The following is a 23,095-nucleotide window of genomic DNA, read 5'->3' on the forward strand; positions in this document are numbered from 1 at the left end:
AAGAGCCAAGGGGCAGCGCCCAGGCCCAGAGTTCAAGCTCCATGACTGACAAATAAATAAAAGTAAACATTTTGGGTTGAGAAGGTGGCTCAGTGGTAGAGTGCTTGCCTCACATGTATGAGGCCCTGGATTTGATTCCTCAGCACACATACACAGAAAAAGCCAGAAGTGGTGCTGTGGCTCAAGTGGTAGAGCGCTAGCCTTGAGCTGAAGAGTGCAGGGGCAGTGCCCAGGCCCAGACTTCAAGCCCCATGACCAAAAAAAAAAAAAAAAAAAAGGAGCTGTCCATCTCTCCATAAGGTCAAATTGAGATAAGAAAATGCCTCTCATTGCAAATAAAATTATACAGTTCTGGTAAGGAGCTAGATGAGGTCTTCAGGTGCTGAATCTTATATATTCTCCACAGTCAATATTCTCAGTCTCCTAACTTGTACTGTTGGCTGTTTAGGTTGAGTAGTTCTTTTCAAAATGCTCAGAGGCCCCAAGAACACAAAATCAAAATATGAAATTAGGATTATTTTGTCACTATACACTGCTCTTTATCAGTGTTTCCCTACAACAATTTGTGCAGCTGTGGCTCAAGTGGTGGAGTGCTAGCCTTGAATGGAATAAGTAAGCTAAGGACCAAAGGACAGTGCTCAGGCCGAGTTCAAGCTAGGTACTGGTGTCCACATATGCACACGCACACACACAAAACCTCCTTAGCTGATAAGGGAAACCCTGATTGAGAAGCTGTTTTGCAACTAAATGGCAACAGTGGTGGTGGAAAGTTTGAGTGAAATGCCCTTGCAAGGATGCAGGTGCTTTACCAGAAGCTGAGACCTAAAGGATCAAGGTTTGAGGCCAGCCTTGTGAGATTCCATCTCGAAAATAACCAGCAAAAAGCTGGACCTGTGGTGTGGCTCAAGTGGTAGAGTAGCAGCCTAGGAAGCACAAGCCACTGAGTTCAAACCTAGTACCACCAAGAACTGAAATGTACTTTATGATGCACAAGCATATACTAATCAATAAATTAAGGGAAACTATGGCAGTAGGATGGAATTGGCCTTCATCCTGGACTGTGCTGGTCTTATTCTACCAAGTGATAACACTTGAGACCCTTTTTAATTTTTTTGGAGGGGGGGAGCAGACTTGTCTTCACACACTCTCATTTGGCTTTTTCACTCAAGGCTGATGTTCTACCTCTTGAATCACACCTCTACTTCCTGTTAATTTTTTGTACTGGGGAAATACTGTATGATCAGTTTTTATCTTTGACCTAAAATTACATTAAATGTTTATTTGAAATAGTTTTCTTCATGTTTTTCTTTTTTTCTGCTATGACGTCATGCAGCAGCCCTAGAAAAAAATGGCTGGTGAAAAGGCAGCAGTTAGAGTGCCCTCTGGCTTTACAGTGTAGAGCCTTACTTCCTTTTGAAGGATGCAGCAGTGATAACCTCTAATTTTAGATACTATTCCTAAGGAAGACAACTATTAGAAGCATGAAATTTCCAAATGAATCTTGAAAAGCCCATAAACACATTTATCAGCAGAAAAAAAGTGTATGTTCTTTTAGAAGATACTCAGTTCAGTTTTGTTTTTTAATTATACAAATACTTCATTTTTTGTTTTGTGGGTCCTGGGCTTGAACTGAGGGTCTGGATATACTGTTTCTGAGTTGCTTTTGCTCAAGGCAAGCATTATATCACTTGCCACAGATCCATTTTCAGCTTTTTTGGTAGTTCATTGGAGATAAGAGTCTCACAGACTTTCCTGCCTGGGCTGTCTATGAACAAGTATCCTTAGATCATAGCCTCTTGAGTAGCTAGGATTACAGATGTGAACTACTGGTGCTAGGCTACAAACAGTTTTGTTTCCTTGTTTTTGTTGGTTGTAAGTCTTGAACTCTGGGCCTGGGCACTTGTCCCTGAGCTCTTCTGCTGGAGGCTACTTAATGCTCTACCACAGTACCACTTCCAGTTTTCTGGTGGTTAACTGGAGATAAGAGTTTCATGGAGCCCGGCGCTGGTAGCTCACGTCTGTAATCCTAGCTACTCAAGAGGCTAAGATCTGAAGATCACGGTTCAAAGCCAGCCTGGGCAGCAAAGCCCATGAGACTCTTATCTCCAATAAATCAGAGGTTTCTTTTTTCTTTTCTTTTTTGTCGGTTGTGGGGCTTGAACTCTGGGCCTGGGCACTGTCCCTCAGCTCTTAAGCTCAAGGCAAGTGCTCTACCATTTGAGCCACAACACCACTTCCGCCTTTTTCTGTTTCTGTGGTGCTGAGGAATCCAACCCAGGGCCTCATGCATGTGAGGCAAGCACTCTACAACTGAGCCACTTTCCCAGCCAACCAGAAGTTTCTCATCTCCAGAAAAACAGAAGTGGCACTGTGACTCAAGTAGGTAGAGTGCTAGCCTTGAGCTGAATAGCTGAGGGACAGCGCCCAGGCCGAGTTCAAGCACAATGACCGACAAAAAAAAAAAAAAAAAAAAGTTTTGTGGACTTTCCTGCTTGGGCTGGCTTCAGATAATTTTTTTTTTTTGGTCTGGTTGTGGGGCCTGAACTCTGGGCCTGGGCACTGTCCCTCAGCTCTTCAGATCAAGGCTAGTGCTCTACCACTTGAGCCACAGCGCCACTTCCTGATTTTTTCTTTTTGCTTATGTGGTGCTGAGGAATGGAACCTAGGGCCTCAGGCATGCAAGGCAAGCGCTCTACCACTGAGCCACCTTCTCAGCTCAGCCCTTCAGATAATTTTTGTTGTTTTGTTTTTTTGCTGCTCCTGGGGCTTGAACTCAGGGCCTGGGCACTGTCCCTGAGCCTCTCTGTGCTCAAGGCTAGCACTCTACCACTTGAACCACAGCACCACTTATGGATTTTTCTGTGTATGTGGTGCTGAGGAGTCAAACACAGGGCTTCATGCATGCTGGGCAAGCACTCTACCACTGAGCCACATTCCCAGCCCTAGCTTCATATAGTTTTAAGTAATTCTCATGTTACTATGTGACTTTGAATTATGACTCTGCCTGGAAATAAGACATTGACTCTTATTTTCTTAGAATGATGAATTTATGCAAAAATCTCAAGTTTTCTACCAAAATTTTCTTTTTCTTTTGTGCCAATCCTGGTACTTGAACTCATGGCCTAAGTGCTGTCTCTGAGTTTACTTTGTTCAAAGCTATCACTCTACCACTTGAGCCAGCTGTACTTCTGGCTTTTTTGGTAGTTCAGTAGAGATAAGAGTCTCACAGACTCTTTTCTGCTCTGGCTGATTTGGAACCTTAATCCTCAGAGGAGATTTCTGAGTAGCTAGGATTATAGGTATGAACCATTGGTGCTCTGCTTCCCTGAGGTTTTTTGTTCAAAACTAGTGCTCTACTACTTGAGCCATAGCTCCACTTCAGGCTTTTTGTTTCTCTGGTTAGAGATGAGTCTAATGGAGTTTTCTGCTTGGACTGGCTTTGAATTGTGATCCTCAGATCTCAACTTCCTGAGCAGCCTGGATTATAGGCATAAGACATCAGCATCTTGCTTTCACTTTATTCATACAGAAATTGTAAATGGCTATCTCTGGGCCTGGGCACTGTCCCTGAGCACTTCAGCTCAAGGCGAGTACTCTACCACGTGGCCTATAACACTACTTCTGGTTTTCTGCTATTAACTGGAGGTAAGAGTCTCAGGGACTTTCCTTCCCCAGCTGGCTTCGAACTGCGATCCTTAGATCTGGGCCTCCTTAGTAGTTAAGAGCAACCGGCACTAAGCAGTTTTTTTTTTTGTTGTTGTTTTTTTAATGTGTTCTTTCTTTACTTTTTTAGAGATAGGGCCTTTCTCTGTATCTTAGCGTCATCTGAAACTTACTATGTAGCTCAGGCTGGCTTGAACCCTTTTACACACCAACAAAATTCAAATAGTTGAGCTGCTACAGTAAACTATCAGTAAGTCTTGAAATAGGAAGTGTGATGTTTCTTTCAATATGGCACCAAAAGCAGTTAAGCTAGGCTTATTTTTTTTTTCTTTCAAGAAAATAAATTCAGAAGGGAATTGTAAATTCTCATCTGAAGCCATATTTTTTTTTTGGGGGGGGGGGAGGGTCTGGTCGTGGGGCCTGAACTCTGGGCCTGGGCGCTGTCCCTCAGCTCTTCAGCTCAAGGCTAGCGCTCTACCACTTTGAGCCACAGTGCCACTTCCAGCTTTTTTTTCTTTTGCTTATGTGGTACTGGGGAATTGAACCCAGGGCCTCATGCATGCAAGGCAAGCGCTCTACCACTGAGCCACCTTCCCAGCCCCTAAGCCATATTCTTTTAGAAGTATCTAACTGGTTTTGTGTGTGTGTGAAATGTTAAAAAGCCCTGGTCCTCATTGAGAAAAAGTACATTCCTGAAGGAAAATGTGGGAATTTAGTGCTTCATTCAACATAATTGGGGACCTCTTTTGTAAGCTACTCAGTAAGAATTTGTCCTAGCATCCAGAGGGCTACAGGAAGCTCAAGTGTTGACAGTGTCAGCCTTGAGTGAAAAAGTCAAGCAAGAACTCAAAAGCCCTGAGTTCAAGCACCAGTAGTAAGTGTTCTAAATGTCATGTTTCAACTTGTAATTCTGCATACCTGGCTAATCCTTGTACAACTTTCGGGCAAAGGCAAAAGACCAAACTTGGGGCTAGAATGAATATAATTAGGTTAGTTCTTTCTCTCTAGTTATTATTAACAAGGCACTTAACAAACCCTATACTTGAACAGTTTAAAAAGACAATAGAGGATACTGGGACCTAAACACAGGAGAGGAAGAAATTAACTACAAAAAACAAAGAGTTCAAAACAAGCATCATCAGCCTGAAGAGGAATACTGTAAACAATTAACTGCTACCCCAGAATCCCACTTACAAGGGCCTCCTCCCAAGGAGTCAGCCACAAGCCATATGTGAAATGTTGACTTCACAGTAACAACTAAGCACCCTAAGAGTTGATCTTCATTCAGCCTATGTGGCAGCCTTAAAAATTTGGAATGTCCAACAACCAAGGCCATACTTTGGTAAGGCAGGCCTCCCAACTGCCCTACTAACTTTTAGAGAGATGTTTGCATAACTACTGAAGAGTAGTTACTCTTAATGTGTTTATGAGAAAAGACAGCATTGATAACATTTTCATATGAAGAATCGAATGCTACAGGGTTGAAAAGTGTGCAAAAACACAAATCAACTCATCTGCAAGGGACATGCTGAGGAGGAAGTTGATGTTCTGGCAGAATATCAGATGAACAACAGACTCAACAAATGTCCAGTTTGGCCTCATTGTCAGGATTTGGCTTCTAGCCAAGCCAACCAAGTAAGTAGCAGCACACACAGAAATAGAACTTGGAGTTCCAAACTTCCAGTCCACTGTTTCGCTCAGTAAATGTTCAGAGGACCATTAACAAACTGACTTTATCCCCCACTTTTTAAAGTCAGAATGGAAAAGTTTATGGGTCACCCTTAAGATCTTTCATTTATAAATGAGTAGCAAATTTCTGCACCTGGTACAGTCACCACTAAGTAGCATCCAAAGGTTTAACTAGATTACTTCACAATGGAGGATGAATCACAAGCCTAGGATTCTCTTCCAATAGATTCTTAATTAAAAAACAAAAAAACAAAACACCCATTATCTTTAAAATCCTTTGCAGTTTCTATCACTATTTAACTGGACTCCTACCAAGTGTGTTAGTGCTGGGGACTGAACTCAGAACTCAGGGCCTTATACATGCTAGGCAAGCACTGTTAGACTGGATTACATCCTTAGTATTTTCTGCCTGTTTTTGGGGTTTTGTTTTTGTTTTTGCCAGTCCTGGGGCTTGAATGCAGAGCCTGGCACTGTCCCTGGGCTTCTTTTGCCCCAGGCTGGCACTCTACCACTTGAGCCACAGTGCCACTTCTGGCTTTTTCTGTTTATGTGGTACTGAAGAATTGAAAATCCAGGGCTTCATGCATTAGGCAAGCACTCTACCACTAAGCCACATTTCCAGCCCGTTTTTTTTTTTTGTTTGTTTTTGTTTTTAATATAGGGTCTGCTATGCAGTGTAGGCAGCTTCAAACTCAAGATGTTCCTGCCTAGCCTAATTTCTGGGATTATAGAAAAATACCAGGCCAGGTGGTACATTTGACTAGGGTAAAATGAACATATCAAGATCAAATTACAGACCAAGTACATCATACACTTCGGAGTGTTTGAATTTTGTTATGCTGGTTCTGGGGCTTGAAACTCAAGGCCTGGGAACTGTCCCTCATCTTTTTTGCTTAAGGTGAGCACTCTATCACTTGGGCTCCACTTCTGTTTTTTCTTTTCAGTGTTTAATTGAGAGATAAATCTCATGATTTTCCTGCATGGCTTGGTTTTGAATCATGAATCTCAGCCTCCTGAGTGGTAGGGATTGCAGATATGAGCCACCAGTGCCTTTTTTTTTTTGGTGCCAGTACTGGGCCCTGTCCCCCAGTTTATTTGCTCCAGACTCCTTGGTCTACTATTTTGAGCCACAACTCAACTTCCAGGTTTTTGGTTTGGGGAGGAGGTAAGAGTATCTCCTGGACTTTCCTAGCTGGGCTTGCTTTGAACTGAGATCCTTAGATCTCAGCCTTCTGAGTAGCTAGGATTAAATGTGTGAGCCATTGGTGCCCAGCTTAAATTTTAGATGAACTATACTTAAGGATGAGTGTGAGGCTGCGAATATGGCCTAGAACTTGGGGGGGGGGGGGGAAGAAGAGTATGGTAGTACATGCCTACAATCTCACAACTTGAGAGGCTGAGGCAGGAAGATTGAGAGTTTGAGGCTAGCCTGAACTACACAGTGAAATCGTTATCTTTTTTAGCCTAACCTTCCCCCCAATACCACCCCTAGAAGCACTTGGGTTTGAACTCAGGGCTTCTTGCTAGGAAGCCAGGGACTCTACTCCTTGAACCATATTTCCACCTCAAACATTTTGTTTATTGTTTTGCAGTGCTGAGGATGGAACCCAAGGCCTCAAACATGTCAGCACTTGATCTACCATTGCCACATACCCTCAGTAAGAGACCCTGTCAAGAAAGAAAGGAAAGAAAGAAAGAAAAGAGCTAGAGAGGAAAAAAAAGTATCCAGGTCAACAGTGACCCTATTTTACAATTTAGTTGTAACATTTTCTCCTGAGAAAGTCAGAGGGATGGAGAACAAAATTTTAAAGATAGAGAATTATCACTCATAAAAGTTAAAACTATTACTAGTAGGGGAAGTACTTCTGTTTCTCAAGAAATTTTTACAGGTCTTGCTAGTAAAGTTCAGGAATTTGACCTTCCATAGTTGGTAATAAGATTCACTTCAAAGTATCCAGAAAGATAAAAGTTTACTGCCCAGTTACCTTCCTACTTCAGAGCCTACCTACTCATAATTTTAACTGACATTTTAGCCAAACTATAATTTGAAGATCTCCCTGAGCCACAAATCTCTCTGGATTTAGATTTCAAGCAGTAGGAAACAAGCTGCAATTCAATGACTTCACATCAAACCTCAAGTTTTAAGAAGTTGGTACAACTATACTTTCAGGTTGAGTTTATTCTTTTAAAGCAGGTCTCTCCCCACACCCTATATGATTTTTTTTTTAATGTTATCTACTTTAGTAGCTTCAAGATCTACAGAAGAGATTCCCTTAGCAGCAATACATCAGTGGCACACAAAGTAATCTTGTCTAGTTTGTGGGACAAAAATTCTTGAAATTGGAAAGATTGTGGAGTCTTACAAAGAATACACTGGAATTAGTTCCCTTTTACACCTCTAGAAAGGCAGCCATTTCTTCCCAAAAGTTTTTAGTAAAACTATGGCTCGGATTTCAAAATGCAAACAGATGTTTCTGAAGCATCCAAAATGAGCCACTCTGAATGGCGATTCTGAATCATTTTATGTCTCAACCCTACAAAAGGCAGAAACACTCCCACCCACCCCACCCGCCGTCCCTTTGGTGTAAACTTTCAAGAGAAGTGTAAGGACACACTTTAGTAGGAGTTTCCAAAGTGGCTGAGCGGTGTACGGAGGTCGGGTCGTTCTGGGGATCAGGACTGGATGGGATAAATTTTGAGGGCAAGAGCGCTCAGAGATCTCCAAACGGGAGGAGCTAGAGGCTCCCACGTGCCCCCATCGCCATCCACTTGGTCCCACTGGAACTCAGGGTTGCTACATTTAGTTCGAAGATTTGTTACTTTTCGCAGCCAGAGTGGCAGGATGGCTTTGGTGTTGGGGGTGGGGGTGACTATGCATCGGATCTCCGCCCCCGGAGCCTCCAGCGAACCACCACGCCTGGGGGGGGGGGAACCGAGAGAACCAGGGCTGCGACCTCTGCCCTTCCCAGCGGTGCCAGCGACTGGAACCCGGCGTCGCGCCCACCTCGTCTGTCAAGAGTGGGGGGCCCGCTACGCCTGGCCTGCCGGGCCGCCACATTCCCAGGACGAATGGGGGCGGGGGGAGAGGCCTTGGCGGAGTCCGGCCTCGGATCCACGCCTCTGTGCAAGTGCAGCAGAGGAGAGCCCCATCTCGGTGGTCTCTCCCCTACTGGGAGGGCTCTCGGGAAACACACGGTAATTACCATAGAACCCCGCTCTCCGGGAGAAGCGAGGCTGTGGGGCTGCCGGGACGCTTTGAGGACCGGGCTCCGCCGGGGAGATCCAACCTTCACCCTCCCCGGTATCCCTCCCCGACGTCTCCCGGCGAAGCCACTTCAGGCAGCCCACTCGGCCCGGCCTCTCCCCGCGCCCGGACCACCCCCCATGGGGTGCTCTCACTGCGCAGCGAGTCCCTCCGCTGCCTCCTCCCAGCCCAAAATGGCGGCGGTGGCGGCCACCGATCTTCTCGTCGCCTTCCTCAAGGGCTGGGTATCCCTCCGCAGCCAAGCCCAGCCCCTTTATGCCGGATCTACTTCATTCCTCCCGTAAAGATGAACAGTATCAATGAACTCTTTAATTGAGATGGAGAGGGAGGTAGTTTTCTGCTTCCGCACAGCTAATCGTTAACGACATTGAAAATATTGGCAGAAGGCTGGACCAATCAGGAAAAGGAGCGGTGTGCGCGGGACTCCCGCGCAAGGGCAGATGGGTTTTGAAGTTCTAGGGTGTGGTTGTTGACTTGCCGGACCTTTGGCTGCTGTCCCACGATGGAAGAACTACAATCCCCAGCAGACACTGCGCTGCCAGGCTGTTTCCCCTCCCCCACAACCTTAGTGCTTGAGCGGCTGCCTCGGACAGAGCTGCTGCTACTGCAGTAAGAGACTAGGGCTGAGGCTTTGGGAACCGATCGCACAGAAAGACACACAAGAGGTAGTGAGTGGTGTGCATAACCCTGACAGCAAGTAGGTCAATTCCACCTTTGCAAAACCCTTCCATGATTTATTTCCCCTTCCCCAATAAACCCGTCCTTATCCTAGTTGGATTTCCTTCCCAGCTGCATGTAATGCAGTCCTCTTAACCTTTTTCCTCTGTTTCCCTTCCCCAGAGGAAGGAGGGAGACTGACAAGGCTCAAGACAAAATGGCCTCAGCTCTAGGCTCCACCCAGATCTTAGCCAAACTTCCAGAGGTTTTGCCTAGCCTGGGGAGGAGGTTGAGGTGGAGCTGAGGTGGCCAAGAGCTCCCAGTCTCCTTTTCCCGTTGGTTATTGGGGCATCAAAACTTAGGCCTCAGTGACTTCTCAGAGGAGAAAGTATAGGTGAAGTCCTAGTTTGAAGCCTGAAGTTCAAGACTGGGAAGATGGCCCCTCAATTCCATTTGGTCCCTTGCTGGCTGGAGGTGTGAAAATCAGGCTGTGGAAGTGGCCTTCGAGCTCTCCACTGTGCAGTTCTGGGGCTACAAAATGGCTGCCACTGCCTGGGCAAACAATTCCTGAGCAGCCAGATTCTTCCTAAGAATTGTCCTTCAGGATTTAGGTTTTTCTGTTGTTCAAAACAGGTGTCAGGAGTTAAAGGCATCTGGTAAAAGAAGATGGCCACTGTGAATCAGACCAACTGTAATACAGAGTCACCAACAGCTGTAGAGGAGGTGAAGGTAAGTCTTGCCCTCCAAGTCACCTGAGTACCCTGAACATGGGAGCTGCCAGCTGTCATTTCAACTTTTCTGTCTCAGATATGCTGGCAGATTTGGAAAACCAGTATTTTAATTGAGTCTCCATTATGCTCTGGGTAATAAGCCAGATAAATCAGCGCTAAATCATGAGTTCCTAGTAGCCCTTCATTTCCACTTCACAGAAGTTAAGGTTCTAGCTGAAATGCCTTTTCTAGACTTCTTGTCACGTAACAAGCATCAGGTTTAAACTTAGTGCCTTCTGGGGCTGAGCTTGTGGTTAAGTGGTAGAGTGCCTACCTAGCAAGTACGAGGCCTGGGTTCAAACTCCAGTACTGCCAAGATTTAAAAAAAAAAAAAAAAGCTGGGAATGTGGCCTAGTGGTATAGAGTGCTTACCTAGCTTGCATGAAGCCCTGGGTTCGATTCCTCAGTACCACATACATAGAAAAAGCCATAAGTGGCACTGTGGCTCAAATGGTAGAGTGGTAGCCTTGAGCAAAAGCAGCTCAGGTACAGTGGTAAGGCCCTGAGTTAAGGCAAAAATAAATAATAAAAATAAAAATAGATAAAAAAAAAAGTTGGGCTGAAAATATGCCTTGCGTACATGAAGCCCTGGGTTCGATTCCTCAGTACCACATACACAGAAAAGGCTGGAATTGGTGCTGTGACTCAAGTAGTAGAGTACTAGCCTTGAGCACAGACTCCGGGACAGTGCCCAGGCCCTGAGCTCAAGCCCCATGATTGGCAAAAAAAAAAAAAAAAGAAGAAGAAAGGTAGGGTTTTCTGACAACAGAACATTGTCTTAAGCTCGGGGACAAATAACTTGGTTCAATATTTCCATTTTGTTCAGGCTAAGAACCAAGTGTGAAGCAAGAAACAGTTTAGAATAAAAATTTGAGGGCTGGGAATGTGTCTTACTGGTAAGGTGCTTGCCCAGCATGCATGAAGCCCTGGGTTCGATTCCTCAGTACCACATAAATAGAAAAAGCCAGAAGTGGCACTGTGGCTCAAGTAGTAGTGCTAGCCTTGAGCAAAAGAAGCTCAAGGACAGTGCACAGGCCCTGAGTTTAAGCCCCAGGACTGGCTAAATAAACAGAGATGTAAGGAGAATAAGAGATAACCCAGAAGAGAGGACAGAAAAGAGATACTATGCCCTTTGAGAATGCCACCTTCTAGTCTGACAATAAGAATCCAAACCTTGCCAGGTGCCAGTGGCTCATTCTTGTAATCCTAGCTACTCTGGAGGCTGAGATCTGAGAATCACAGTTCAAAGCCAACCCAGGCAGGAAAGTCTGTGAGAGTCTTATCTCCAATTAACTGGAAGTGGTGCTGTGGCTCAGGTGGTAGAGTGCTAGCATTGAGCACAAAGAGGCTCAGGAACAGTGCCCAGGCTCTTAGTTCAAGCTCCACAACTGACAAAAAACACTTCTAGCTCATTACATCACTCTGCCTTACCTTACCTATTCTCCTCTCCTCACAACTTTCCATAGATGAGGGTTTTAAGGGAAGTAAAGTTTTTATTACTATTATTATTTAATTTATTTTTTAATTTTTTTTAAATGCTAGGGATCAAACTTCAAGTCTTCTGCATGTTAGGCAAGCATTTTACCACCACGCTACATCCCAAGCCCTGCTTTTTTTGTTTTTAAACAGTTTCAGTATGTAGGTCAGGCTGCTTTTGAATTGATCCTCTTGCTTCTACCTTCCCAGGGCTGGGATTATAGCATGTGCCACTACACCTGGTTCGGAGAAGCTTTGACCTACCCTACCTAGCCAGTTTCAGTGTTAAATGAATTAATCTTACTTGGGATTCATGACATGTTGAGGCAAGAAGGTTCGGAGAGGGCAAATGACTCACCCAGGTGACACAGCTTATCTTCAAAAATGATAATGGTGGTTGAGGGGTAAGACTTCAGAAGGGAGATGGAATGTAAGACTAGGGGAAGGATCACTAGGGGACATATACTAAGGGCAGAGAACTAGTCAATGATCATGAACACACAAATAAGCCACCCTGCCTTAATTCTAAGAGGCTTTGTGTCTTATGGGTGGGACAACAGCTCTGTCTTAGCCCAAATTGATGGAAATGGCCTGTTGTTCATGATTGATGAACTCCCTGCAAGTAACACAACACACACACACACACTCTCACACACTTCCTTACTCTCATTCTCTAACTGTAACATACTTCTTTTCCCCTGAAGTTCCCCCTCAGAATCTGTAAAACACGCATAATATGCTCCAGGCTCTTATAAGGCCTTAAAGATCGCATTGTTGAAACTGGGTCATAGCTCTAATGATAGCATACCTACCTGCCTAGCAAGGATGAAGTCCTGAGTTCAAACACAGTATCCAATGAAAAAACCCCAAACTGACACATTGCCCAAATACTCTTCATTTGTATGAACGCATGCACGGATGCCATGTTGTATTTTATAAAACAACAGACTGATGGTTTGGGTATTATTAGAAATCCTCCAAACCACAAACTTAGAGCAATTCACTGCCCATCCCCCACACCCAGTACTCCTACCCGCATCACAACAGAGATAAACAGACACATTCTCTGGACAGATCCCTTTCTATCTCTTGTGAGTTCTGGAGCTTGCATTACAGAATAGAATTGACACTTTTATGTTAAGGACCTCTTTGAGACTCATAAAGTACTTGGTATAAACACATTCTATCTTCCATACCTTAGAAGGATAAAAAGAAGAGTAGTCTTCTGTTTGTCCAGCATTTTGGGGGTTCTTTTTTTTTTTTTTTTTTCTTTTTGGTAGTACTGAGGTTTGAACTCAGGAACTAGTACTTGAGCTCCATTTCTGGCTCTTTTTTTTGTTTTCATTATTTTTCAGGTCAGGGTCTGACATTATTTCCCAAGGCAGCATTGGACCTTGACCTTCTTGCCTGCTTATGCCTCCTGAGTAGCTGGGATGACAGGCATGTGCCACCATACCAGCTTGTTGCTTGTTTGTTTAATTTTTTGCCCATCCAGGGGCTTGGAACTTACAGCCAAGTCCTCTCACTTGGCTTTTTTGCTCAAGGCTGTTTTACCACTTGCGCCACACCTCCACTTGCTATCTACCTTGTTGAGATGAGGAACTCATTTGAGTATTTTGCCTGGGCTGGCCTCAAACTGAAATCCTCCTCATCTCTACCTCCAGAGTAAAGATTGTAGCCACCCTATATCCTCTTATCTTACAAAGTTTTGGTCACTTAACAAATACTTATTGAGCACTTACTGTATGCCGTGCGTAGGAGTAGAGTGGGAAACTGAACAGACGAGACATTCTGACATTCTCAGGGGAGGAAGGAAGATGGTAAAGTAAGTGGCAATATGCTAAAGATTGTGTGGTGTATTACCTGTGTGCTATGATAGAAGAGTCACTGGGGAGGGGAGGTAGGGCTACTTTAAGAAGGATAGTCACAAGAGCCTCCTTGAACTGCTGACATTGGGACTGAGCTCTAAAAGATAAGAAAGAGCCAGCCATTCATACAGCTGGAAGCAGAATCTACTGTACAATTATGGGGCCCCTTGTTCATAAATTACTGAGTTTAGGGTAGAGTGCCTGCCTTAGTAGGCACAAGCACCTGAGTTCAAACCCCAATATCAACAACAAAAAATTATTTTTTGAGTTCAAAGCTGGGCATAGTGGCAGGTGCCTGTGAGCCTCGGCTTTTTTTTTCTCTCCAGTGCCAGTACGGGGACTTGAACTCAGGGACCAGGGTTTTCTCCCTTAGGTTTTTGTTCAAAGCTAGCATTCTACTATGTGATCCATACCTCCATTTTTGCCTTTTTTTTTTTTTTTTGCTGGTTAATTATAGATAAGTGTTTCGCAGGTTTTTCTGCTCAGGCTGCTAGGATTATAGGTGTGAACCACTGGCACCTGACAAGCGTATTTACTTGGGAGGCTGAGGCAGCAGGATCATAAGTTTTGAATATACCCTGAGATACACAGCAAAACTCTCATGTCAAAAAAAAAAAAATCTGGGCTCACTCCTATAATCCTAGTTACTAGGAGGCTGAAATCTGAGGATACTTGTTCAAAGCCAGCCCAGGCAGGAAAGCCCACGAGACTCATCTCCAGCTAACTAACAAAAAAGCCAGAAATGGAGCTATGGCTCAAGTGGTAGAGCTTTAGCAAAAAAAAAAAAAAAAAAGCTCAGGGACAGTGCCCAGCCCCTGAGTTCAAGCCTCAGGACCAACACACACACACACACACACACACACACACACACACACACGCACACGCACATGCACACGCATGCACGCACACATACATACACACAGAGGCAGGCAGAGACAGCAGAGTAAGCATGAGGCATTTGTACAAGTGCACAGGTTGCTTATCAAGGAGAGCCACTCTGTCTAAAAGACACACATTCCAGCAAGAGTGAAAAGTAGGTACATCAGGACCTGCCTTCCATTACTGGTTCCTTTCCTGGTCCATTCATGTTCAGAATATTTATTTGTTTATTTGTTCATTAGTGTGCTAGTACTTGGGCTTAAACTCATGGCCTATGGTGCTATCTCTTAGCTTTTTCTCTAAAGGATAGTGCTCTTCTACTTGAGCCACAGCTCTACTTCTAGCTTTTTGGACAGTTATTTAGAGATAAAGAGTCTCACAGACTTTCCTGCTGGCTCTAGCTTCAAATCTCAGATCCTCTGAGAACGCTTCAATTCTCAGATCTCAGCCTCCTGAGTAGCTAGGATTACAGGCATGAGCCATAAGAACCCAGCTTTTTTGCTTATATATGCTAATCCTGAGGTTGAACTCAGGGCCCAGGTGCTATCTTTGAGCTTCTTTGCTCAAGGCTAGTACTCAAGAGCCACAGCTTCACTTCTGGCTTTTTTGGTGCTTACTTGGGGATAAGAGTCTCACAGACTTTCCTACTTGGCCTGGTTTTGAACCAAAATTCTCAGATCTCAGCTTCCTACCTAGGATTACAGGTATGAGCCACTGGCTAAGCACTGGCTTTTTTCCCACGGTATTTATAAAACCCCTACTCTTGCTGGGCACCAGAGGCTCGCGCCTGCAATCCTAGCAACTCAGAAGGCTGAGATCTTAGGCTCTGGGTTTGAAGCCAAGAAAGTCATTGAGATTCTTTTCTTTTTTTTTTTTTTTTTTGCCGGTTGTGGGGCCTGAACTCTGGGTCTGGGCGCTGTCCCTCAGCTCTTCAGCTCAAGGCTAGTGCTCTACCACTGGAGCCACAGCGCCACTTGCAGCTTTTTCTGTTTATGTGGTGCTGAGGAATCGAACCCAGGGCCTCATGCTTGCAAGGCAAGCGCTCTACCGCTGAGCTACCTTCCCAGCCCTCGTTGAGATTCTTTTTTTTTTTTTTTTTGTCGGTCGTGGGGGCTTGAACTCTGGGCCTGGGCGCTGTCCCTCAGCTCTTCAGCTCAAGGCTAGCGCTCTACCACTTGAGCTATAGCGCCACTTCCGGTTTTCTGGTGGTTTATTGGAGATAGGAGTCTCATGGTCTTTCCTGCCCGGGCTGGCTTTGAACCGCGATCCTCAGATCTCAGCCTCCTGAGTAGCTAGGATTACAGGCATGAGCCACCAGCGCCCGGCCTCGTTGAGATTCTTATCCACAATAAACTACCAGAAAGAAAGGAAGGAAGGAAGGAAAGAAGGAAGGAAGGAAGAAAAGAAGGAAGGAAGGAAGGAAGAAAGAAAGGAAGGAGGGAAGAAAGGAAGAAGAAAAAGAAAGAAAGACCAGAAGTAGAGCTATGGCTCAAGTGGTAGAGCACTAGCCTTGAGCAATGAAACTCAGGGACGACACCCAGGCCCTGAGTTCAAGCTCCACGACTGGCAGAAAAACAAACAAACAAACAAAAGTTACAAGCATCAGTGGCTCATGCCTATAATCCTAGCTACTCAAGAGACTGAGATCTGAGAGGATCGAGGTTCAAAGCCAGGGAGGAAAGTCCATCAGACTCCTATCGCCAAGTAACCACCAGAAAACCGGAAATGGCATTGTGGCTCAAGTGGTAAGAGCGCTCTCCTTGAGCTGAAGAGCTCAGGGACAGTGCCCAGGCCCAGATTTCAAGCCCCACGGCCAGAAAAACAAAAAAACAAAAAACCCATAAAACAATGACCAAAAAAGAAAAAGAAGAGAAAACACCTACTCTGTAGCCCATATTGTTCTAGGCATTAAAATGACCAGTAGTTGGGGCTGGGAAGGTGGCTCAGTGGTAGAGCACTTGCCTTGCATGCCTGAGGCCCTGGGTTCGATTCCTCAGCACTACATAAGCAAAAAGAAAAAAGCCGGAAGTGGCACTGTGGCTCAAGTGGTAGAGCGCTAGCCTTGAGCTGAAGAGCTGAGGGACAGCGTTCAGGCCCCAGAGTTCAGGTCCCACGACCGGACCCCCCCCCTCAAAAAAAGACCAGTAGTGAAAGACACAGGGAAAATACTGCTCTTACCTGAGTTTACTAGGAGAGCTGGAGCCAGATAATAACTAGGTAAACAGTTAAAAAAGTGAGAGGGTAGAGGCTGGGAAGGTGGCTTAGTGGTAGAGTGCTTGCCTTGCATACATGAGGCCCTGGGTTTGATTCCTCAGCACCATATAAGCAGAAAAAGCCAGAAGTGGCTCTGTGGCTCAAGTGGTAGAGTGCTAGCCTTGAGCTGAAGAGCTGAGGGACAGCACCCAGGCCTAAAGTTCAGGCCCCAAAACTGGACCTCCCCTCCCCCCCCCAAAAAAGTGAGAGGGTAGAGGGGGAGTAGATGAGCTGGTATGGGAAGGTTGACTCCATGCTTGGTGGGCAGGGATGGATTCTGTCCCGCTTAGGGACAGGCTGTCCTGATCCATCCTTTCTCCTCTTTCTTTAGACCTCTGGCGCTCCAGGGAGTCCCCAGGTACTCCCTGAGCCACTAGCCCATGGTAGTTCCCTGTTTCTAACAGCCCAAAAGGAAAGTATCTCAGAAGATGAAGATCTTGCCGGGGCTGGCAGTGGTCCAGGCTGCAGCAAAGGGGGTCCCAGGACCCAGAGTGCGGGGGCCTGTGCCTCTGGGGCTGTGCTGGGCAGGAAGAAGCACCGGAGGCGGTCATCGAAGCGCAAGCGGCACTGGCGGCCCTACTTAGAGCTGAGCTGGGCTGAGAAGCAGCAGCGGGATGAAAGGCAGAGCCAGAGGGCCTCCCGAGTCCGGGAGGAGATGTTTGCCAAAGGCCAGGCCGTGGCACCCTACAACACCACCCAGTTCCTGATGAATGACCGCGACCCAGAGGAGCCCAACTTGGATGTGTCTCATGGGGTGTCCTACCCAGCCTCCAGTGGGGAAAGTGAGGCAGAAGACAGTGATGGGAAGGACCTAGCCAATGGTGAGTTCCAGCAGAGGGACTTTTCTGAGACTTACGAGCGTTACCATACTGAGAGTCTGCAGGGCCGCAGCAAGCAGGAGCTGGTTCAAGACTACCTGGATCTGGAGAAGCGGCTGTCACAAGCAGAGGAGGAAACGCGGAGGCTGCAGCAGAGGCAGGGAGGCACCAGCCAGCAGCCCTGTCACCAGGTGGAGGAGCTAGCTGCTGAGGTAAAGAGGCTTAAGACAGAGAACCAAAGGCTTCGGCAGGAGAATGAGGTGCGATTCCGAGAGGGCTGCCACCACAGTGGGGAGTCTGGTACCTAGAAACCCTCCCAGGCAGGTGGACCCAAGGACAAGGCCCCATTTTAAACCCAGGCTAGCTGCATCTCAAGGAGCTAGTGGCAAATGAAAATCACACTCAGTACTCCTGGGCCCCCTGAGAACAGCTAAGACAAGTTCCAGCTTCTGCAGTGGACTTTTTGATGTCATCTTACCTCCCCCTCCTCCTCTTCCTTCTCTTCCTCCTCCTCCTCCTCCTCCTCCTCCTCTCTCTCTCTCTCTCTCTTTTTTTTTGTTGTTGTTATTCACTTTACTTTTTACAGAGAAATTAAATGATGTTGATAAAACCGAGCGGGAATGACTAGAATTGCTTTCACTAAGCTCTTCTGAGAATCAAAACTCTTTGATTCTAAAGAGATCTCAGTTCCCCTCTCTCTCCTTGCTCAGAGCTAGAGAGGTCAGTAGACCTCTAGATGGGGCCCTGAAAAAGTGTCCAAATGTCTAAGTTCTGCTCTGTGTTCTGCAGCAAGTGGCCTGTGCTCAGGCGTTTACAAGTAGGAGAGCTCTCAGGCAAGAACACACAAGTGTAGCCAGAACTCGATGCCCATGATGTCAGATGGCAGCTGGGAGTGGTGGTACATACCTGTAACAGTGTAAAGGAGGCTAAGGCAGGAGGACTAAGAGTTCCAAGCTGGCATCTTTTGAGACCCTAACTGCAGAAAATAGGTAGGTAGGTAGGTAGGTAATAGGCCGAAAGATAGATAGATAGATAGATAGATAGATAGGTAGATAGATAGATAGATAGATAATAGATAGAACGATAGAACAAAAGGTCCAGCACCAGCAGTTTACACCACTAGTAATGCTAGCTACCTGCGAAGCTGAGATCTGAGGATCAAAGTCTGAAGCCAGCCAGGGCAGGACAATCTGTGAGACTCATATCTAATCAGAAAAAAGCTGGAAGAAGAGCTGTGATTCAAGTGGTAGAGTGCCAGCCTTGAGTGAAAATGCTTAGGGAAAGCATCTAGGCCCAGAGTTCAAGCGTCCAGAGTTCAAACTCTGGTACCAGCATGAAAAAAAAAAAAAAAAAGAGGTGGCAGGAGCTAGCAGCCTCCCCTACAGAAGGAGAAGTAGTTTGGGGAAGGGGGGGCGTGTTTGAGAAGAAGGGAAGATTTTTGGAAAAAGCTGAAGGGTGGAGTTCCTGGGGTTTTTTCAGCACTTGCTCTCAGGTTTCCTGTTTTCTCCTCACAGAGGGCTGGGCCTCATTGTCCTCCATAGTCCCTCCTTTCCACCCATCACAGCACTGGGCTAGCTGTAAGATAAGTCCTCACAGTCTGTCCTCATCTCTACTAAAAGGGCATTTATTTACTTATTTATTTTTGTGCTGGTCCTGGGGCTTGTTTCCTGCCCCTGAGTTTTTTTGTTTTTTGTTATTTTTGGGGGGCTTGAACTTTGGGCCTGGGCGCAGTCACTCAGCTCTTCAGCTCAAGGCTAGCGCTCTACCACTTGAGCCACAGCACCACTTCCGGTTTTCTGGTGGTTTATTGGAGATAAGAGTCTCAGGGAGTTTCTTGCCTGAGCTGGCTTTGAACCATGATCCTCTCAGATCTCAGCCTCCTGAGTAGCTAGGATTAGAGGTGTGAGTTGCTGGTGCCTGCCCAGCTCCCCTGAGCTTTTTTGTTTTTTTTTTTGACCAAGGCTAGCACATTGCCACTTGAGTCACAGTTCCATTTCCAGTTTTTTTTTTTTGTGGTTAATTGGAGATAGGAATCCCAGTAGCTTTCCTGCCAGGTCGACCTTGAACCTAACCCTCAGATCTCAGCCTCCTGAGTAGCTAGGTTTTCCTTTTTTTTTTTTTTGGGTCCGGTCCTGGGGCCTGAACTCTGGGCCTGGGCGCTGTCCCAAGGCTAGTGCTCTACCACTTGAGCCACAGTGCCACTTCCGGCTTTTTTCTTTTTGCTTATGTGGTGCTGAGGAATCGAACCCAGGGCCTCATGCATGCAAGGCAAGCGCTCTACCACTGAGCCACCTTCTCAGCCCTGAGTAGCTAGGTTTCCAGGCATGAGCCACCAATACCTGCTAAAAAGACATTTAGAAGTAAGCACTCAAGGAAGAGTTCTCCAGGTGGAAAATGTAGTTGAGAGGGAGGAGTAGCAGTGCATGAATCCTTAGGGGAGCTGCCCATCTAGTGTGTTGTCCCTTTCCTCTGAGGTGAGGGTCCCCGCCCTCCCCCCACCTGGCTGTGCTTCACAGAGGTTATGTCAGATGCGAAAATCCTTTGCTTGTCAGCATTGGGCTCTAAAATGAGCTCCCACCCACTCTGTGCCCCTGTGCTGCAACAAGGATCATTTTAGCAGGTGGCAGGGGAAGGTAGCTAACCAGAGAGCCCTTGCCTCTCTGTGCCTCAGGGCACAGGAGGAGTAGAGACCTGGCCAACCCAACCTGGCTTCTCTTCTGGGCACTCATTGGGACACTGCATTGGGTAAGAAAAGATCTCTGGCCCAGGAACTGCTGGGGATGGAAATGTTGATGAAGCCTGTGTATTGCCAGGACAACTTTTATTTCTGTGCTGCCACACCCAGGCTGGCCAGCACCTTCTACAGCAAAGCAAGCTTAGAACAGATTCTAGGAAGGGATAGGTTTCAAGGGGGAGCAAAGAGCTTTGCTGGGCCAGGGCATGGGGTGGTGTCCATCCTTACAGCCCTGGCCTAGGGCTTTCCCCTCTTTAGCCTCTGATCCCCATACAACTGTCAGGAATGGTGATCCCCATTTTGCAGTTGGGAAACCCAAGGCTCAGAAAGGAAGTAGCTTTCACATTGCAGGAATGCAGGCCAGAGGCCTGCCTTTCCCTGTGGTGTGCTAGCCTGGGACCCAAGGCCAGCAGCTTCTCAGCTGTTGCATTCCTCACATGGAGCCTGGTGCTGAGGGAGGAGGAGGGCCAGGAACGGTTGTTTACTCAGTGGCCAGGCACTATGTGCCTGTGTGTGTGTGTGTGTGTGTGTGTGTGTGTGTGTGTGTGTGCCTGTGTGTGCCTGTGTGTGTGTGTGTGTGTACTTAGGGAAGAGAAGATTCCAGAGGGCTGCTGGAGTGTGGGGGAGGGTGTTGGAGGGGTGTATGAGTCCCTGAGTGAATACCAGCTGTTAAGGGGTTAGGAGAAGAGGGGAAGGGGGAGGAGTTTGGCCCTTCTTAACCCAGGAGCTGAAGAGTCTGGGGAAGGAAAGCTGCCAGCTCCCTCCCCCATCACAAACACACATCAAATGGCTAAAAGGCCCTTGTCCAGAGCAGCACAGAGGTAAATTAATTTTCCCAAGGCTGGTGGGGGTTGGGAATGGGGGGCAAAGGAGAGCGTGTGAACTGGGGCAGTGTCACTCAAGGCTAGAGGGGAGGGGTCAGTGAAGAGAGGCTGTCAGCAAGGTTCCAGCTGCTTCCCTCCACACCTCTGGGCTCCCCCTCCAGGGTGAGGGGGTATGGAGGAAGGAAATCATCTTGGATGCTCAGTGTTGAGGAGCGGTGGGGGCCCACCATTTGTGCTCCTCTATTCCCTCCCCCCCCCCCCCACCATCCTGTTGTTCCCTCAACTGGAACTGCCAGGCCCTGAAGCCAGGGCTTCTATTCTACTGTGTCTGCAATGACTGCCAGTCAAGTTCACAGTCACCTCCACCCACACTCCCTCAGTTAAGGACCTGGGAAGTTAGGTTTGGACAAACCTCACCCCATCCCTCACCCTTCCCAGGCCTTTCAGAGCTTATTTCTCTCAGCTCTTTCTAGGAGTTGGGCGTGGTGGCTTACACCTGTAATCCTAGCTACTCCAGAGGCTGAGATTTGAGGATCTTGGTTTATAGCCAGCCAGCCCAGGGCAGGAAAGTCTGTGAGACTTCTTAGCTCCAATTAACCACCAAAAATCCAGAAGTGGAGCTGTGCTTCAAGCCACAGTATGAGGGGGAAAAAAACAAAAAACCCCAAACCCTTTCATTACTTTCTGTTCACCTGGAGCAGGACAGGAGGCAACTCCTTCATAACTTGAGTGTCAAAACTTCCCAGACAGCTTTGGGAAGCTAGCCTGGGATCCCCCCTTTTTTCCTACTGGGGACCTCCTGACCCTGTGCCCAGGAGTAGACCTGCCTGCAGTGAGGGTAGGGGTTAAAGGTGGTGATAGAGTGGCTCCAGGTAGTGGGTGGATCAGGAGGAAGCTGCCAGCGAGTGGGGAAGTAGCTCAATATTGGGGAAAGTACAGCTAGGTCCCTTTACCCCTGTTGAGAGCAGAAAGCTGGCACTGGCCCTTTAAGTGGGGGTGCCAGGCAATGCCCTCCCCCAGCCAACCCAATTCATGGGCACACTGAGCATGTGCAGGAGCTGTGCAAGAAAGGAGGGGTGGGGGTGGGGAATAGATTCCAGAGGGGCTCCCCCCCCCTCCTTGCTTCCTGTAGCTGCCTTCACTCTCCTTTCTGGGGCTGACAAAGGAGCCCATCATGCTCTTCCAGCCCCTTCTTCCACCCCAGATGCAGAGGGCGCTGCCCTCCTGAGTGCTGAGCTGCCAGGGGTGCTGGGCAGGCCCCCCTGGCCCTAGGAAGTCTTCCCAGCTACCTGAAGGTGGCACCTACTCAGCCCAGTGCCAGCCTTCCTTCCCTTGGTGTGGGCGGTGGCCAATCTTCCAGCTGCTTAACGTGTTCGATTTCATTCCATTGGTGCCAGAGTTTTTAAGAGAACCCTGTGATGTTGCTCTGAAAATGAAACAGTGGAAAGGGTGAGGTCCCCGCCCCCACCAGCCAGGAGCTTCCAGTGGGAGAGGAAGCTGAGACTTCAAGCTGGATGAGGCTGCCAGCACTTCCCCAGCTTCCCTCTTGGTCCTTTCCTCCCTTCTCTCTCTAGAGTCTGGTTACCTGGTCCAGGGGATCAAAGCAGGCTTCCTCAACCTGTAGCATCCTTTGCTGCAGCTAGGGGCATTTCCTCTTCCCCCAGAACCTCTCCACTTGTAACTTAACTTGCTTCTGCAGTGTTCTCAGCCCCTCAGGGAGATTTCCTACCCCCCTCAGCACTTGTCCCTCTCTTCCTTCCTCTCATCACTGAGCCTCAAATACCCATTATCTTCTTTAAATGGATGGGAAATACATGTAAAGTGAAATGTACCCTTCAAAAGAGCAATTCAGTAGCATTTGGTATATTCACAAAGTGTGCCCCTCCCCATTTAGTGGCAAACTCTTGTCAGTTGGGAAGGAAGCTCCAAACCCATTAAGCAATTATTATTTCCCACCTACTCCCACCCCCCCTCCCCCACTGCCCCTTTCTCCAGCCCTGACACCCACTCATCAGCTTTCTGTGCCTCTGGGTTTACTCAGCCTGGATCTATTCTTCATCTATGGTCATCCATGAAGGAGGGACCACTGAGCTAAGAATGCTGTGACCCCTATTTTTGTTCTTGCTTGGGGGCCTCCTTTCTTCATTTGGCCAAAAGAGGGGTCAGAGGTTTTTACTTAGATATCCTGGGCCTTCTAGA

At 47.1% G+C, this 23,095-nt stretch overlaps 1 protein-coding gene across 4 annotated transcripts; it reads left to right on the plus strand.

The window, feature by feature from the left end:
- Positions 1–8,376: 8,376 nt before the first annotated feature.
- Hexim2 (HEXIM P-TEFb complex subunit 2) lies at positions 8,377–17,916 on the plus strand. Of its 4 annotated transcripts, none has more exons than XM_070027923.1 (3): positions 8,377–8,547; positions 9,908–10,003; positions 16,852–17,916. In XM_070027923.1, exons 2-3 carry the CDS (start codon positions 9,941–9,943, stop codon positions 17,644–17,646), a joined length of 858 nt encoding a protein of 285 aa, XP_069884024.1. In that variant the 5' UTR covers positions 8,377–8,547; positions 9,908–9,940; the 3' UTR covers positions 17,647–17,916. The 4 variants fall into 4 exon arrangements, with proteins under 4 accessions (XP_069884024.1, XP_069884021.1, XP_069884022.1 ...); XM_070027920.1 differs by lacking the exon at positions 8,377–8,547 and adding an exon at positions 9,091–9,314; XM_070027921.1 differs by lacking the exon at positions 8,377–8,547 and adding an exon at positions 9,091–9,282.
- The last annotated feature ends 5,179 nt before the right edge of the window (positions 17,917–23,095 follow it).

The sequence above is a fragment of the Dipodomys merriami genome, unplaced genomic scaffold, assembly GCF_024711535.1.
Source record: "Dipodomys merriami isolate MVZ:Mamm:240054 unplaced genomic scaffold, mDipMer1.0.p SCAF_19, whole genome shotgun sequence".
NCBI classification, from domain to species: Eukaryota; Metazoa; Chordata; class Mammalia; order Rodentia; family Heteromyidae; genus Dipodomys; species Dipodomys merriami.

Coding starts and splice junctions, on each gene's coding strand:
- Hexim2 (XM_070027923.1), top strand. CDS start 9,941: ATGGCCACTGTGAATCAGACCAACTGTAATACAGAGTCACCAACAGCT. Junction 10,004..16,851: donor CAGCTGTAGAGGAGGTGAAG/GTAAGTCTTGCC, acceptor CTCTTTCTTTAG/ACCTCTGGCGCTCCAGGGAG.